This window comes from Pinus tabuliformis, chromosome Q (assembly GCF_031772625.1).
Source record: "Pinus tabuliformis cultivar Carrire ecotype Pingquan chromosome Q, CPIR1, whole genome shotgun sequence".
NCBI lineage: Eukaryota > Viridiplantae > Streptophyta > Pinopsida > Pinales > Pinaceae > Pinus > Pinus tabuliformis.
Window position 1 is genome coordinate 505,457,592 of NC_142296.1, and position 19,284 is coordinate 505,476,875.

Genomic DNA, 19,284 nt, shown 5'->3' on the forward strand with positions numbered 1-19,284 from the left:
CAACACCAAAGTGTCAAGTGATGGTTGCAAGTGGAGGAACCATAAATTGCTCTAGAAAGTGCCATAATATCAAGCTATCCATGGGAGAATATGTATTTAATATCCCAATGCTTTCCATTCCAATGGGAGGTGATGATGTTGTACTAGGATCTAATGGCTACAATCCTTGGGTACAATAGCTTTTAATTTTCAAGAACTTTTCATGAAATTTTCTGCAGATGGAAAGGAAGTTGAATTAAGGGTTATTGTAGGGAAACTAGGAAAGATAATTAGCTCTAATGGTATGACAAAGCTTCTAAAAAAGGAACAATGAGGTGTAATTGCACAATTATGTTCGCTAGATGTTTCCACATCAAAATCACCTATTTCTCCAAATCTCCAAAATGTCTTGGACAATCATTCCAAGGTATTTGAGACTCCCAAAGGTATCCCACCTATTCATGATCAAGATCATGCTATTCATTTGATTCCAGGAAGTGTTCCTCCAAACATCAGGCCGTACAAATATCCTTATGCCCAAAAGAGTGAAATTGAACATATGGTTGCAGAAATGCTAGAGGCTGGTATAATTCAACCTAGTCAAAGTTCTTTCTCTGCTCCAATAGTATTGGTGCACAAGAAGGATGGATCATGGTGCATGTGTCCGGATTATAGGGAGCTCAAAAAGCTCACTATTAAAGATAAATTTCCCATTCCTGTCATTGATGAATTATTAGATGAATTGCATGGATCAATTTACTTCACCAAGTTGGATCTTCGTTCAGGATATCATCAAATCAGAATGAAGATTGAAGACATTATGAAAATAGCATTTAGAACTCATGAGGGTCATTATGAATTTTTGGTCATGCCTTTTGGCCTTACCAATGCACCTTCTACATTTCAAGGTTTGATGAATTCCATTTTCAAAACCTTCCTTAGAAAATCTGTGTTAGTATTTTTTGATGATATACTAATCTATAGCAAGTCTTGGAAGGATCATTTTGAACATGTTGACAGGGTGATACAACTATTGGAGGAGAAAAAATTATATGAAAAAAGCTCCAAATGTTTCTTTGGAGTACAAGTGGTGGAATATCTGGGTCATATTGTATCTCACGAAGGTGTTAAGGTAGACCCTAGCAAAATTAAAGCCATTAAGGAATGGAAGATCCCCTCATCCATAAAGCATCTGCGGGGATTTCTCGAGTTGATAGGGTATTATCGTAATTTTGTTGAGAATTATGGGAGAATAGCAGCACCTCTAACAACATTATTGAAGAAAATGCATTTTCATGGACTCCAGAAGCAACAAAGGCCTTCAAACATCTTAAAGAAGCAATGTGCCAAGCATCTGTCTTAGCTACACCGGACTTCACAAAAACCTTTATTGTGGAATGTGATACTTCAGGAAATGGAATTGGTGTTGTTTTAATGCAAGATGAAAGACCCATTGCTTTCAAAAGTCATCCAATCAAGGGAAATTATTTACACAAAGCTATTTATGAGAAGGAAATGTTGGCAATACTACATGCACTTAAGAAATGGCGACCCTACCTAATGGGAAGACACTTCAAGGTAAAAACGGATCATGATAGCCTTAAATACTTTTTAGAACAAAGATTATCCTCTAAAGAGCAACAAAAATGGGTCACAAAGATGTTGGGTTATGACTTTGAAATCATTTACAAAAAGGGAAGCAAAATGTTGTGGCAGATGCACTCTCAAGAAAGGATGAGGATGTGGAAGCATTGTTGTGTGCCATTTCTATTATCTAGCCAGATTGGATAAATGAATTAAGGGAGGAATGGAGGAATGACAAAGAAGTGTGGGCACTTATTCGAAAGTTACAACAAGATTCCAGTACATCTGATACATTTAGCTGGAAAAATGATTCGTTATGGTACAAATATCTCTTATACCTCTATAAGAATTCCCAACTCAAACAAAAGATTCTTATGGAATTTCACACTTCTCCCTTTGGAGGGCACTCAGGATTTTAAAAACTTACAACAGGGTTAAGAAGGAATTTTTTTGGGTTGGCCTTAAATTGGATATTCTAAAGTTTGTGGCGGAATGTTTGGTTTGCCAACAAAATAAAGTTAAAACAATTAAGACCCCAGGTCTATTACAACCTTTATCCATTCCAAGCCAACGTTGGGAGGAGGTTTCAATGGATTTTATCACAGGTTTACCCAAGTCTGAAGGAAAGAGTGTCATCATGGTGGTAGTTGACAGAATTACCAAGTATGCACATTTTTGTGCATTATCACATCCATTTACAGCCAGTATAGTTGCTACTGCATTTATGGAAACAATTCAAAAGCTACAAGGAAGCCCAAAGATTATTGTAAGTGACAGAGATCCCATTTTCATTGGAAATTTTTGAACAGAATTATTTTCTTGTCTTGGTACTTAGTTAGCTCATAGCTCATCTTATCATCCTCAATCTGATGGGAAAAATGAGATATTAAACAAATGTTTGGAAGGATATCTTCGTTGCTTTGTATCTGATAAACAGACATAATGGGTCAAATGGTTACCTCTGGCTGAATGGTGGTATAATGCTTCTTTCCATACTGCAACAAAAATGACCCCATTTATGGCACTTTACGGGTATCAGCCACCATCCATCACATAATATCTAAAAGAAAATGCTAAGGTTCAAGCAGTGGAACATCACATCGAGCATCAACAAGAAGTTCTCCAACTCTTAAAGGATAACCTCGTGTTGGCACATAATAGAATGAAACAATAGGCAGATCAACATCGCAGCGAAAGAAGTTTTGATGTAGGCGACTGGGTATTCCTATGGCTACAACCATATAAACAAATGTCCCTCATGCAAGCTAAGAAGGATAATAAATTATCACCAAAGTATTATGGTCCGTACAAGGTGTTGCGAAAGATTAGTACTATGGCATACAAATCGGATCTTCCTACAACTTCTTGAGTACACCCAGGTTTCCATGTTTCATGTTTAAAGAAGGTTATAGGAAACAAGCTCCCAGTTCAAACAATATTGCCAGAACTTGACGAGGAAGGAAAAATTATATTGGAACCGAAAGCAGTTATAAAAACAAGAACTCAACAGTTATGAAATCGATCAATTTCTGAGTATCTCATTAAGTGGAAGAACTTATCCACTGAAGATTCCACATGGGAGGATGAGAATTTTATACAAAAGCATCCAAAACTACTCAAGCGTTGAGGACAACACTTTTTTAAAGGAGAGGGGCATGTTGGGTCCCTATAATACTAGTGATTCCCCCATTACTATTATAGTTGTATCTCTTATTAATATTGTTGTGCCCCTATTGTCCCCATATTGTTATCACTGTGCCCCACATAATCCCTCTATTGTAATTTTTGTGCCTTTATATTATTATTTTTAGGCCACTTGGTTATATTGTGATCCCTTAGACTCCTATATATAGAAAGGAGGTTTTGTCATTTGAATCATCCAAGAATTGTTCATTTGTGTAATGTAAAGGAAGTTGCCATCTTGAAGACGCTGAATTCTAAGGCGTTTATCTTTCTTTTCTATCTTTTTGTGAGCTGGTTTCATAACAATGAGACTGATATCTTGATTGAATTTCTCTAAAGTCTAGGATTTATAACAAAACTCTAGCTAGGGGTTGATGTCTGGCATGTAAAAAGTTGTGTATCTTGAACCTAACTAGGTTTAGGTATTTGATGTCTAAAAGCATGATGAGTTGGTTGTATTAACATAGTTAACTTCACATTTTTGTATATCTGTTTTTGGTTATACTTTCTATTAAAGTTTGACATGTACATAATCTTCAATATGTTGAAGATGTTCGTAAAATATGACTTGATAATACTAGTGAGCATGATGAATGATGACGATGATCAAGATGATCTTGATGCCATAAAGAAAGAAATAAAGCCTTGAAAGAATGAAGTTTCTCTGATATTATGAAGTTGTTGATTTCCCTAAGTTGAGAAGGAACCTGAATAGAAGAATGGGTATATCTCCCCAATTGAGAGGGAGGACATATTATGACAGTGAATACTTTGAAGTAAGCAAAAGTACTACAAATAAATGTTTCATGAAGTTAGAAGATATGAGTATGGTGTTTCTAGAGAAATGAAATAAGAAGAAAGGTTCTAACAAATTGTATATGGATAACTTAATGATGAAAGTAGCATCAAAATGATTGAGGACCCCGAAGGTTTGTGTTTACTTGTATGTATTTTTGAAAGTTTATTACTAATTGGGGTTGTGTTTGTACAGATAAATCTCTCCAGAAGAAGGTTGAACACTTTGGAAGTGTGCTTGGACAAATGGATATATCTGGTTTAGTTTATAAGGAGAGGTGAAGCATCTAATGGCAAGATGCTTGGGAGGAAATCTAGCCGGTGTGCGTGTTGATGTACAAATATCGAAGAGGGAGGGTGGTGGTGTTCATGGAGCTCTGGCCTTGGATATGCACCTAGATCCTTGGGTTGGTGGTAGCGCTTAAAATCTTGATGGTACCTAGAGTTTGATAAAGCTTGAGTCCCCTTAGTCCGACTTAAATAGAATACCCTAGTCAGGTATCTAGTCCGTAGCACTGGGTGTGCTAGAACTCTGCGTAGTTCATATCATTTTGAGATCTTCCATGCACCTCTATATATATAATTATCAATACCTCCCTAGTTAAGAGGGAGTGTTGAAGAATGTAACTAATGTCGCTCTTCATAATTATATTTAAGTCATGATGTATTGTATTTGTCAAAATAGTTAAATTTTATTGTTAAATAAATTGACTTATTAAATCATGGGTTTCAAGCTTGGGTCAATAGTCAATAGGTAAAAGCACCCATTGAGTTATCTAGGAATTCATTGAGTAAAAGTCAAAATTAATTATGTAAACCCCTCTTGGGATCATTGTATTAAAGAAATAATATTTTTTGAGTCATGTTAACTCGTCCACCATCATGTCGGCCTCTTCAACAATCTGTTATTAGCCCCCCAACAAATTGATAAGTTGGCTACTCCTATTATTTATGTCGGCTCCATTACAGGCAGACACAACTATATTTACCTATGTGAACTCGACCTGAAGCAGAGCATATTTAAGTGGTATGGACTATAGACAGCGAAGTTCATTACAAATAGAAAGGGTTAAAGTTCTCTACAATTACAGGGGCCAAAGTTTTCCTATTATTGGAGGCAACAACAAGTGAGTCGAATTATCCCAGAGAGGCAGCACTAAGGGACTGCGCAATGCTTCAGTCAGGTAGATCGATTTGGTGAGGAGAAAAATATGTTCTCAGTTCTATAGGTTGGGAAGGAGTCCGAGAGGGAAACTACGCAGAGGCTGACACAGTGCTTTAGGAGGCCGAGTTTTAATAGGGAAAGTCTAGCTAGAGATTCCTTGTGGGAGAAGGGTAATTCCCTTCAATATTTTACTCTTATTTTGTTGTTGTTTGGATTTCCAGCTGGGCATCCATAGATATACTCATATTTCACTGCCACATAATAAATAAAACCCTCACTACTGCACCTGTTTTCCCAAGTTGGTTTTTCTTCCGGGGACATTGGTCCAAAAATAATTGTGTTATTTTATGTATGTGTGTTAGCATTTATTCCAGTGTTTATTTATTACGCAGTTTTATTTGTGTAGGTTGCAGTGTGATTGATTCAACATTTGTTGTAGAAAACGGTAAATAAATTGTTAAAAATTAATTTGACAATTAGGAGAATTATTTCTAGTTGTTGCAATAGGATTCGGGTTTCCAAATTTTCACACTAGTCTCTTATGGCATGCTAGATTTGGATATTTAAACTATGACAATCTGCATTTATTGAAGAGAAATGGTGTTACTGATTTTCTTACCTTCCTATGAAACTTAAGAAATGTGATGCTTGTATGTAAGGAAAGCACAACAAACAGTCTTTTCATGATTCTCATTTTAAAGCACATAGAAAGCTTGAACTCATTAATTTTGATTTGTGTGGCCCTATGCTTGTTCCTTCTCCAAATGGTAATAAATACATGATGGCATTTATTGTTGACTACACCAGAATGTGTTGGGCATATCTATTGAAGAACAAATATGAAGCTTTTGAAACTTTAAGAACTTTCATGCATGCATTGAAAATGATACACAATTTCATATTGGCTATATATTCTCACTGATAATGGAAAAGAATATACTTCAAATGAGTTTGAAAACTATCTTTGCTAGAATGGGATCAAACATCAAACCACTATGTCTTATAATCCCCAACAAAATGGTGTATCTAAAAGAATGAACAAGACAATCTTAAATATGGTATGTTCAATGATGTTTAAAAAAATATAAAGTTGATGTTTTGGGTTGATGCAGTTCTATGTGTTGATGTAGTCTATGCTCTAAAAAAAATGACTCCCTATGAAATTTGGTTCCACCTGTTATGCCTTAATACCTAAGGAACATAGAAACAAACTCGGTGCAAGGAGTCAGAAATGTATCTTCTTGGGGTACTTAGATACCTCCAAAGCATATCATCTCTATGATGAAGTAAATAAGAAGTTTATAATATCTAGAGATGTGATATTTCTTGAATCTTCCAAGACTAACAATGTTGTTGAGCAATAGCTTGATCACTTGGACAGATTTGGGCATGCAAATTTTTTTCAAGAATTTGATAATGAGATTCCACATCTTGAAGGAGGGATCCCCATACTTGATCAATTCGTGCAATCTCCTTGTAAAGGCGCTCTCTCCCCCTCATGAAGCTCCACCCATTGATCAAGAAGACACTTTGAGTGATGTGATTGAGAGAATTGGGAGGCTAAATCTTGATTCAACCCCATCTCAGTCAATTGAACAACATGGGTCATCTCAAAAAGGTCCTCCAAAATGGCTCACAAAGACACTTGAAAGTGTTCATCCTAATGAGGTTGGAAAGACAGTGACAAGAAGCTCTGTTAGACAGAATGGAGGTGATGTAGACAATTTTGATTTACTTGTTGATATGGATGTTTCCTATGATTGTGAATTAAATTTTTTATAGATTTCGAACCAAATTCCTTCAAAGAATTCGATTCACATGATGAATGGAAAGAAGCGATGCAAAAGGAATATGATGTGTTGATAAAGAATGGCACTTGGAAGCTCATTGATCCTCCGTTGGGAACCAAACTGATGGGATACAATTGGGTCTTCAAGAACAAGTATAAAGCAAATGGCTCGCTTGGCAAGCATAAAGTTAGGCTCATGGAAAAAGGTTTTGCAAAGAAAGAAGGGGTCAATTATGAGGATAATTTTTGCCCCCACAGCAAAATGGGCTACGATACAAACTCTCTTTGCCTTGACAACTTAGAACGGTTGGAAAATCCATCAAATGGATGTAAAAACCACTTTCTTGAATGGAGACATGAAAGAGAATGTTTTTATGTCCCAACTAGAAAGATTTGTTGTGAAGGGTTAGGAACACAAACTATGCAAACTTGTCAAATCCTTGTATGGCCTCAAACAAGCACCAGGCCTAGTACGAGAAATTGACTAAGCATCTTTTGAAACTAAATTTCAAACACTATGATCTTGATGATGCAACTTTGTTTGCCAAGAAAGTTGGAAAAACAATTGTATATCTTGTAGTGTATGTAGACAATCTTTGATGATATGTTTTGAAATGATAGATTTGGGATATGTTCACTATTATCTTGGTATTGAAGTAACCCAACATCTGAAACTTATATTCCTCTCAAAAGTACATTAGAGATTTGTTGAATAAATTTGGCATGGTTGAGTACAATCTTTTGACTACTCCAATGGAACAAAATTTAAAGCTTACATCCATTAAATGAAAATAATTTGAAAATGAAACAAAATACAAATAGCTCGTAGGAAGTCTAAACTATCTAACTACTACTAGACCAAACATTTCATTTTATATTGGAATCCTCTCCAGGTTTATGCAAAAGTGTTGTGAGGGCCATTGGTCTGCTACACATAGAGTTCTAAAATACTTGAAAGGAACTAAAGACTTTGGACTCAAGTATACACAGGTGGATGGCTTCAACTTGATTGGATACTCTGATTCAAATTTTGATGGAGATGAAGAATTTGAAGTATCTACTTAAGGTTATGTCATGAGTCTTGGATCAAGAGACGTCCCCTGGAGGTCACACAAATAGTCAGCTCTAGCATATTCCACAACTTAGGCTGAATATGTGGTAGTTGCAGAAGCAATGAAGGAAATTGTGGCTTAGAAAAATTCTGATAGATTTGTAGGAGAAACAAGTGCTTCGAGTAGAACTTCTAGTGAACTTACTTCACGGCCAAATTGTTTGTGCCTCGGTGCGCACACATCAATATGCACCTTCTTCATGGTTTGCCATGGAGAAACAGTCAGGTCTTTAAAATTATCGAACGGATCCTTTCTCTTGACAGGTTTCGTAAATGAAGTTGTCAAGCAATTGGATTTTAATGCAGCTATATCCCCGTGTTTATTGTTTCTGAGGTGTTTGGTAGGTAGTTTGTCCTCACATATGCCATTTCCAATCTCTTCTACACTTTGCAAAGTCTGGCCTTGAATTCTACATTTGTCTCTATAGCACTCAAGAGGTTCCTTTGTATGCAGTCAATAGGTTCCTCTATATTGAAAGGTTTTTAAGGTGAACTTTTCAAACTTGATTGTAAAGTGTCAATTTGATCAGAATCATTCGTATGTTGTAAGAAATTATTTAAAGCTTTTGTATCTTCACTTTTCTGGCTATCATCCCGAACTAGACTTTCACTGACAAGCATTTCATTTCCATGCTTGTCTTGCTTATCCCTGCCCCAACAAGAAAGGAAATGGCTTCCCCCCTGTTATCCTCTTTACTGCATTATTATCCAACTCACAAAATTTGTGATCTGTTGTACTCACATTGTTACCAGCATTATCGATATAGCCCACAGTCAATGATACAGAGCCAGTGCATGAATGCACTGTATCTGACTCAACTTTCAGTGAATTCAACTTGGGAAGATTAGGCTTTTGTTCCCTTCTACCAACATTCAAATTTGTTATGTTAGATTCATTGAGACCTCTGCATCAATTTCTTTTGTACAATTTCATGTTGGATATATTTTTCGCATTTAAATGGATTCCATCAGAATCCCTTTCTGTTTCCAAAACAGAAGGTTCGACTTGAAGCAATGATGCATAATCATGGCAATGCTACAATTAAAAAAAAAACTGTAAGGGATCATTACAGCAGGTAATTTTTCCTCTAACCAGCTCCTCAATTGGGCATGCAAGTCTTTCCATTGTCCGCATTCAAGTGGCCATGGACTTTTCTTTCTCATTAAAACCAGACATAAAAAACCGATCGGTTCCTTTTATGGCAATGTAAGGTATGATATGGATGATGTCCTCTTTACCAAGATGAAAAGAAACTGCAACATCTACTACATCAAAATGTATTCCATCTCTTCAATTGCAACTCGTTGTCCATCAATTTTCACGGTAGGGTCCTGTCGTTCAACAAATACATAATTGCCATCATTAAGATTTCTTGCAAAGCCACCAGTTCTAAAGCACATTGTGCCTTTGCCTTCATAATCTGAAAGGATGCTGTGAAATCGGCAATTTGCATTCAATTTGACAAATTTTGAAGCATCATCTGAAGCACCATTCGAATATTTCACTGCAAGCAATCAACCCCCAACCCAAATTTCTACTCAAGTCATTACCTTGTCATTCGCTGGGGCTACTGGACTCATGAATGTTAGAATCAGCAATTTCAGTATCGGGTTCCTCAACATTTGAATCATAACGATTACCATTTTATCATGAGCTTGTATGAACAAGCTTAGATGGATAAAAAAAGAAATTTCAGAGCTACGGTATTTATATAACAGATTTAGCATACCTATGATATTTTAAAACAGATTTCCCATAGGTTTGCTGTATGTTCAAAGGACTCAGTAAAATTGTTTTATGCTATTTGCTCAATACTATGTATTTTTTCCTTATGGATTTTGGAATGTACACCTAAAGTTTCTTTACAAAACATGCCATGATATCATGTTCATTTCCTATTATATTTACATATTCCTGCTGAATAGAAGAACCTGCCATAGCATTTTTTTTTGTTCTACCCTTCTTTTATCTGGACTCTGGAATAGACATCTGCTCAGTCACCATAAACCATTCTAATCTCTGATAAGTAGCCTAGTTCTTTCGGTTTTGGTTTATCAATAATATAACCATATCCTTGAGCAAAAGAAGCAAGATTTACTAGTAGGCTTTGGTAATCATACAGTCATATAATTGCTTATTTACACATTTGAGTCAACTAAGTTAAAAGTTTGTCAGACCTTTGATTTTCTTGGAAGGTAAAATCATAACTTTATTTCAAGAGGATATAGTAGTTGCCACCCCAAAAGGCCATCGACTACCCATATAAAGAACAAAAGGCTACTAGTAAAGGATAGCAAAACTTGTCCTTCATAGACTGCCCTATGATCAAATGGCAACATACATATTCAAATGATCAAATGGCAACCTACATATTCAAATAAGGGACTGTGCCCTTAAAACCTAGAACAGATTTTGAAGCCTTTACAAAAACCTCCCAATAGTTCTGAAATAAATGCATAAATAGACCCTGTCTTGATAGTAACAAGTGTCGACTTCAAGTCTTCCACATTATCATCAGAAATGATAACAATCATATCCTGAAAAAACAGAGCAGCCAGTGGAAAAAGTAAAACTAGAGATCATCAGGGGCATTGACCCCCGTGTCTTCCTCTACTAGCAGAGAGCCAATGGAACCAGCAACAGCCTGTTTAGAGAGAGTCTGCTTCAGCATTGACCTCCTAATGTGGTTGCCTCTAAGAATTAACGTGTAGTGAGGACAGTCCGTTCAAGCAAAGGCCTCAGTGATGAGTTCTGCAACCTGTAATTCCCTTTCAACCATGCAACAAGTTTAAAGTCCTCAAATACTTGGAGTCTGCCTATGCCGTTTACTGAAGCCCGCTTCAGAAGATTGAAAATAACTTGTGGTTCTGCAAAGATGTTTGTTCCTCTACCCGTTCTGATTTCGACAGTAAGAAAGATCATCAGAAATGAAAAGAACTCCACCAGCCCCACATGGCACAAGGATTCCCTGGCTGGCTCCATCAAACAAACCGGAGCAAAGGATTTGTCAATTACAGGTGGTTCCATTGAAGTTGCAGGTTTCAAGTTTGGGTTTTGCTTGAAATCTTCATAAATTAAGTTTGCGTTTTGCTTGAAAGTTTTCACTTCTTTCCATGGGAGTAGTCTACGCAGGCACACTGTAAGCAGTAGTTACGCAGATGAAAATACATTTGACAGACAATGAGATTCAAGCATAGAGCAAGAACATAGATTCTTTCACCATGGGTCTACTTTAATGTAGTCAACCTCAATCGCGGCTTCACTTTCCCTGTATTTGAGCCCAGATTTTGCAATTTCTTTGGTCGCCACACCACTGCTCGACAGGTAAGTATCATTTGCTTCCACTACCAAAAACAACTAGACTACCATATCACTAGAGGATTGGGTTCCATGAATGAACCTGCCTGTTTGTGGCCTGGGTGGTGGAGCTGCAGAGTCCGGGAGTGCCGGGTCGAATTGGCCAGGGAGCAGCCCGTGGTTATTTCGGAATTCGAATTGGGAAGGTGCATTAACTAGCGGCAGCAAGACCGCGATGGCTTCGTAATTCCGGTCAGAGGTCGACTTTAATGCGGAGGGTGGCTGAGCTGGGCGGAGCTCGTGGAGCCGTGGTTATTTCGGAATTCGAATTGGGAAGGTGCATTAACTAGCGGCAGCAAGACCGCGATGGCTTCGTAATTCCGGTCAGAGGTCGACTTTAATGCGGAGGGTGGCTGAGCTGGGCGGAGCTCGTGGAGGGTAGTGCAGGAATTGCTCGCAGACAGAGTCGGAAGTTTTTCTGAGCGACAAAGCAAACAAAACAATTCCTCCGCCTTGGTAGACTACTCCTTTCATTAAACATTCTGAGCACATCCTTCAAAACAACTAACTGCAAATAACACTCAAGAGCTTGGTACCGACAAAGATGTCTGGTTCCAGTCCAATTATGAAAAGGCATGGAGTTGGCTGAATAAATTGATGTTTGTGCAGGGCTACAAGAGAAAAGCATGTGGAAACCAAAATAGGTAAACCAGCTTCAAATGGAGGACTTACCGTCTTGATAAAATACTCATGGAGTATAAAGGTGAGGAGGAAATAGGGAGAGCACATAGGTTAAGGGGAAGTCCTTCCTCACCATTTCTCTCTAATTTTTTTTTTTTATTTTATTTTTTCCTCACATTTGTTTCATTTAATCTTTACATTTGTTTATGTTTTACATGGTTTCATAAATTGGCAAATTACCATTACATGTACTAAACATTACATTTATTATTCATTCATATTTATTTTCAATCAATTAATGAGAATATGGATTTAAGTAATGAAGAATCATACAAATTATATAAATTAAAAATTATGCTTCATTCTCTAATGAAAATAGATAAACCAATACAAATATAATCAATATTTTTTTCAATCTCTGTCCGCAGTTATACTCACTTTACAACAATAATTCACAACAATAATCATCAAGACATTAAACCTCAGTCCAAAGTTATACTCACAACAATAATCATCAAGGCATTAAACCTCAGTGCATAGTTATACTCAATACAACAATAATAGTCCACCGTTATACTCACTTTACAACAATAATAATCAAAATATCAAAGCTCAACATGCCAGTAGCAAAAATGTAGTTATACTCACTTTACAACAATAATTCACAACAATAATTATCAAGAAATTAAGCCTCAGTCCATAATTATACTCAATACAACAATAATAGTCCATGGTTATACTCACTTTACAACAATAATAATCCAAATATCAAAGCTCAACATGTCACTAGCAAAAATGCAATTACACTCACTTTACAACAATAATCATCAAGACATTAAACCTCAGTCCACAGTTATACTCACAACAATAATCATCAAGACATTAAACCTCAGTCCATAGTTATACTCAATATAACAATAATGGTCCACAGTTATACTCACTTTACAACAATAATTATCAAAATATCAAAGCTCAACATGTCACTACCAAAAATTTGAACTTGGATGGAGAGGGAGGATGATAATAGTTCTTCAACACCGCTAGAGATAATCCCAATTGACTTCTTTTCAAGGAATATATTTTAATATATTGAAATTTTGCTTATCTCTCTCTAAGTAGTCCCTTGTAATCAAATTTTCAATACTTTTTTTAAATACTTTTGCATTTATCTCGAACATCCCTCCATGTTGCTCGTTGCATTCGTTCATTAGTTGTTCATAATGCAAAGACTTTTTGCTCTTCATGATGCGGACTATTAAGGCACAAATTTCGTGATATCTGTTCATATCAACATTCTCAATGACCTTTTTCTTCTCTTTTTTATCTTCGGTTGGGAGTAGGATCTTAATCTTCTCTTTTCTATTTGTAAAACTGTAATTGATTTCAAAAGTATCGCTGCGAGATATTTCTTTTGTATCAGGCTCCTTGAGCAAAATTTTATACTTGGCAAATACAATAGAATGTAGCAGCCTCACAAGATCCTCATCTCTCAAATTCAGTCCAGCTTTGATGTCTAAATAACTCAACTTTTGGGAGCTGTTAAACAATAACAATAAAATTGCATAGTAAGGTGTTACTACCATTTCTATTTGCTCAGCTTGAAACTTGCCAATGACATTACAGGTCCCTGTGGAATATAGCCATGTAAGCTGTCGATGTTGAGTGTATGTAGAATAAAACTCTTTGAATGTGTCCACACATTTAATCATTTCCAAGGGCAACCTAGGTTCAGAAGATTTGAAAGGGGGCCAAAACGTGAAATTCAATACTCTGACATCCAAGTTTATTCCAGGATGGATATTTGGATTATTAGTCACGTATGCCTTGAAGCTAGCTTGGTTCACCTCTGCTTGTAACATATCATTAACCATACTCTCCATCTTTGATGTCAATTGATTACCAATTTGCTGCTTTAGTTTTAACAACATGCTCAGCTCATGAGCATTATCTGTACTTTTATCATACAGTAGTCGACCAGCTAACTTTGTTCTATATAATTCCCCAAAGAGATCTTTATCATTCACATATTTCAGAAATTTAGTGACATTCTCTAGAATACCCTCAATCTCATCGGATCTTAATCTTTTACTACTGCCACCCTTTCTAAGTACCATGTCACAGAGCATGGCCAGGAATTCTTCACTGGTGTTTCCTGCCACTCTTTTATTACAGATTTCTACAAATGTTTCATTTAAAGCTCTATGCAAAAGAGCATTGTGACGAAAGACATGGATAATGTCCTCCACAAACTTGTCACGCAATTCCAAAACTGTATTTACAAATGCAACTTCTTCTTGCATGCCACCTGTATCCCTTCTCCCTGCCTTATCAGTTATAGCATCCAGATCCCTCATAACTAGTGGAGTGCAGTCTCTAATTACATGCTCCTTGAAAGCATTTACCATTGTTTCCAGACCTTCAGGTACTCTACAAAACAGACTATAAAGCTTTGAAAGATCATGTTTATTGTCACTCCTAAGAAGGGCACAACAACAAGGACCCAGATTTTCAAGAAGTTGGGTCTTGTAACCTGAAAGGAGTTCATTTGGTACCATCTCCAACAACTTCTCCCTACTCCTGTGCAAATAATGGGCAGCTATTTCCTCCTCACGTTGCATACATTCCCCAGCCTTCAACAGATAATCCATACATGAATTCTCCCCTAAACTCCATGAACCAGCTCTTTGAACATAGAAATCTTTAGTATCTTCCAACAAGGGCACTTCAATTTCATTCGCATATACATCCATTCCAATATCTACAAAAATACCCAAAACTCCTTCCAATAAAGTGCGATCGACCTGCAATCCCCGGCGGTCTTCACGAATCAGAGTAATCACGGCATCCCTTACATGGATCCGCATTTCACCGAACACAAACTTCCGAAAATACTTCTCTGCAACTTCTGAAACTGAACGCTTTATTTCCTTTCTTTTCAAAAGCATCCTTTCCGAAAAACTGAACATGGTTGATAGGATTGGGACCATCTCCTTGTGAATTCTCCAACGTCTGACAAACTCTCTCATCAGCACGGCCTCGCCTTGCTTTTCCCTTAAAGCTGGCAAAACCCTTGAATTGAAGTAAATTAGAAGTGCCTGCTTGTATCTCTTATATATTTGCTTGAAATTGTCGATTCGTTTTGCCCAACCACTTCGGCAAGCATGATTATACTGAATCGAATAAACAAGCACGTAATCGCCTAAGGACCAGAATTTTCTGTTTTCGAGACTTCCTTCTTCCAGGGTGCTTATTAACTTCTGCATAATGTTATTTAAAACATCCCACGTTTCTTCGACGCTTAATTTTTCCATATCATCTACGCTCCATTTCTTCGAATCCATAGCTGGTAAAACTGCTCTGTTTTCGTTGCCAAGACAAAATAAAATTTCGTATCAAGAAATGGAGATGTCATATCAACGGTAACATCGGTATATATAGATTGGGTAGGATTGCAAACGGAATTTGGATCGTTTGTTTGGTTTACTGCAATTATTGGCTTGGATTTCTTTGGGTAAATATTGGGCTTCTTGGTCTTTACCTACCCTCTACATTCTTACCTACCTTCTACATCCACTATGAGAGGATCCAACATAAAAACTTAAATGTACATATGCAATATTTGATATTTAACATTTTTATTTAATGGGAATATCAATTTAAGTATTATGTATAAACACAATATAAATTTAAAATATAAAAAAATTTAAGAAAATATAAAATAACTTTTGATATATATATATATATATATATATATATATATATATATATATATATATATACTTTTTAATTTAAGGTTTTTATATTTAAGAAAATTCAAAAAATAGGTTTTATTTAGGTGAAGTCTATGACCTAAATACCATGGGACAAATAATTGTCAATATCATGGGTCAAATACCATATTTATAAAACAATATGGTAAATAAATAAATAAATATAGATAAAAGAGGTATAAAGAGATATGGTAAATAAACAAAACATATCAAATAGAATTAGAAATCAACATCTAATTATATACCAAGCATGGGCAAATGCCATGGTAAATAAAAGAAATGATAAATAAATATAAATATAAATAAACTAGAAGTACAGTAAATAAATAAAACTTCTTTTTATATTTACTCTATACTTACTAACACTAAGAAAAAAGGATTTTATTTAGGTGAAGCTTATGGACCAAATTATTTTTAATACCATCCAAATTATTAAGCCTAGTATTAATATTAAAAGATTATATTCTTATTTAAGCAAAGTCTTTAAGTAGAAATCACATAAGCTGGGTCATGTCCTGTCCTCCGAGTTTATGTAGGTATTGGTGTCCTTTTTATAGTATTTGTTGTTGATTTATTCTTCATTAGAATTTATTTTCTAGATCTTTCATGTTTTATTGAGTATTTTATCATCTTATTCGTTCTTAACTCCTTTTAATATTTTTGTTATTTGTTTAATGGCTTTAGCCCCATACTTTTCTTTGAATATATATATATTAATTTATTTTTATTAATTAATTTATATATATATATATATATATATATATATATAATATATACATATATATATTTATTTATTTATATTTCTTTTGGCTCGTGTAAATTTTTGTTTTATTTTATTTATTTTCCATTAATTATTTTTAATTTAGTTAATTTATTTCTATTATTATTTGTATTTATTAAATGATCTTGTTCCATTAGGGTCTTGACTCCTTTTTATAATTTTTGACTTCCCTCCTTGTTTGGAATTTGATTGTGATTTTTTTATTCTTGTTATTTTTTTTAACATTTGATTTTAATAAATTAATTTAAATATTATTTTTCAAAAACTAGCCATTTAATATACTCATTACTTATTAATATTTGTTTTAATAAATTAATAAACAAATACCATCATTTAAATATTATTTATTTTTTTAAAACTACTCGTTTACTTAATAATATTTGTTTTTAATATATTAATAAATTAATATCATAATTTAAATATTATTGTTCAAATATAGTTGTTACTTGAAATTTTGGTCTCCACATTGCTCTCTATTTAAGCCTTTGCCATGGTCTGGCTCTTCATTTGGTCCTGATGATGAACCATGCGTTGGCCAAAAATTTTTCTTACGTGATTTCTATTGAAAACCAAAAGACTTTGCTTAATTCATTATGGATCACAGAAGCCTCAATATAGAAATATTCTTATTATTAAATTTAATATTCATATTAATATATTATAATATTAATATTATCAAATTTAATAACTTCATATTAATACAATATTAAATTTTTTATAGTATAATATATCATGTAATATATTAACTCTAGATATATATGGGACAGAAGAACAAAGACATAGAGTGATAGAGGTGGAGAGATAGGGGGAGTGACAAAGGAGAGATGGAGATAAATTGAAGGAGAGGGAGAGGAGGAATGAAGAGAGAGAGGGAAAGGAATGAGAGAGGTAGAGAAGGGTAAGAGAGGGAAAGGAAGACACAAAGATGGAGGGAGGAAAGAGAGAAGAAGAGAGGTAGGGAGATAGTGAGAGGATTAGAGCGCGTAGAGAGAGAGAGAGGGAGGGAGAGAGAGGGAGAGAGAGATGGAAAGACAGAGGGAGGTAGGAGAGAAAGGAAGGATGATAGAAAGGAGGAGAGAGGGAGGAAAGAAGAAAGACATAGAGAGTGAGAAGTGGAGAGAGAGAGTGTGTATGGTTAAGGGTGAGATAAAGAGACAAAGAAGGAGACATAGAGAGAATGGGGGAGAGAAGGAGAGAGAAGGAGAGGGAAGGATATAGTAACATACTTAAAGAGAGAGAGAGAGAGAAAGAACAAGAGACATGACTTGAGAGATAAGATAACATAATTATATTTATGTCCAAATAATGACCACAAAGTAGGTTAAAGGGATTGTTGAATACAATGATTTCTATACAAAGTGGGAGAACGAAATGGTCTCCTATAAAATATACAATGCTTGAATTAAATCAACATTTGGCCCTAGAAGAGAAGATCCAAGAGCTAATAGGTATGAGGATTAGACCCATCTCTCCTAACATCTGAGGTTGAATGAGTAACACTAAAGAAACTCAACAAACTATGTTGGCTCGATGAAGAGCCAGTGTCAAGTGTAGGTTGTCCACTTAATCGTTTCCTTGGGGGTTCGCGCATTGATAAATGTTGGAGGACCTAATTTGTCTCCTAGGAACAGATCTGACACAGATCTTCTCCTGAGATCTCGTGTAGCAGGGTTAGTTCCCATGGATCGTCGCTGATCCGGAGTTTGGATATGTATTGGTATCAATCGATCTCTTGGTGCCCTTGTTTGAAGGTAGTACCCTGATGTTATAGACATTTTTGGGCACCGCAACCCTAATCATAAATGTCCATAAACTAAGGGCTCCTAAGTCCCTAAAGGTGTTGTTCCAACCCTTAAAAGAACAAGGCCAACTGATTACAACATCTCCCAGAAGTTCTCCATGAAAAACTACTCAGAACTGGTCAAAACTGGACCATTTCACCTGCCCCATGGTCGAAGTCCGTTGCATCCCATTTGAATACACACAGTAGGTGTGATGCATGTTGAAAAACCCTTCTATGGGGTGCGATGGGCGAGAGTGAACAAATGGCAGGGTCAATCTGCAAGGTGGAGAAGCATGGAATCTTCTAGAAACTTCTCTTGTGACACTTGCCTCTCTGCATTCTACCAGGGATGAGTAAGAGATCATCAATCTCCAAGTGGAATCAAGAACTATCAGAGAGAGGACACTAATCAAATCTCAAAAGCTGACTCATTCCCCTTGCAAACATCTATATATGGATCCCTCATCCTAGAGATCCAGAGGCTGGAATTTTGTATCTTGTAAGGAAGTGTTGTTGGTTTCTGGGTGCAATATCATAGTGTTGGGTGATCTAAGCTTTTCATGAGGTGAAGAAGGGCTTTATTGCTGAGAGGATGATGCTGGGTCAGAACAATTGGTTGTAATCCTCTTTGCTCTTTCTTGATTATCAATAAAGCTATTCAAGTTTTCCTCCACATTCTTGTATGATTGATGATTTATGCATTTGTGTGGTCAATATACATCTGGTCCTATATTGTTTATGATAATAGATCTATGTTCTTGGATAGTGTTATGCTTCTTTGATTCTATAGGTACTCTTTGAAGCTGGGTAGACAAGGAAGCGAGTGGCAAAGACCTACCAGAAAAGAGAGGAATCGAGAAAGGAA

At 35.8% G+C, this 19,284-nt stretch overlaps 1 protein-coding gene across 1 annotated transcript; it reads right to left on the reverse strand.

Annotated features, from left to right (window-relative positions):
- Positions 1 to 8,749: 8,749 nt before the first annotated feature.
- LOC149220372 (cullin-1-like) lies at positions 8,750 to 15,426 on the reverse strand. The gene is made up of 4 exons (XM_089387067.1): positions 13,243 to 15,426; positions 10,539 to 10,644; positions 9,377 to 9,611; positions 8,750 to 8,969 (listed from the first exon to the last, which is right to left on the reverse strand). The coding sequence occupies exons 1-4, from the start codon at positions 15,424 to 15,426 to the stop codon at positions 8,750 to 8,752; spliced, it is 2,745 nt and encodes a 914-aa protein (XP_089243193.1).
- Between the last annotated feature and the right edge of the window lie 3,858 nt (positions 15,427 to 19,284).

Excerpts from the sequence above, each read along its gene's own strand:
- LOC149220372 (XM_089387067.1), bottom strand. The coding sequence starts at position 15,426 with ATGGATTCGAAGAAATGGAGCGTAGATGATATGGAAAAATTAAGCGTC. Across the intron at positions 10,645-13,242 it reads TGTTCGAGATAAATGCAAAA|GATATGATTGTTATCATTTC; the intron begins GTATTTAAAAAA and ends CTGTTTTTTCAG. Across the intron at positions 9,612-10,538 it reads TATTTCAGAACTATTGGGAG|TGAAATATTCGAATGGTGCT; the intron begins GTTTTTGTAAAG and ends GATTGCTTGCAG.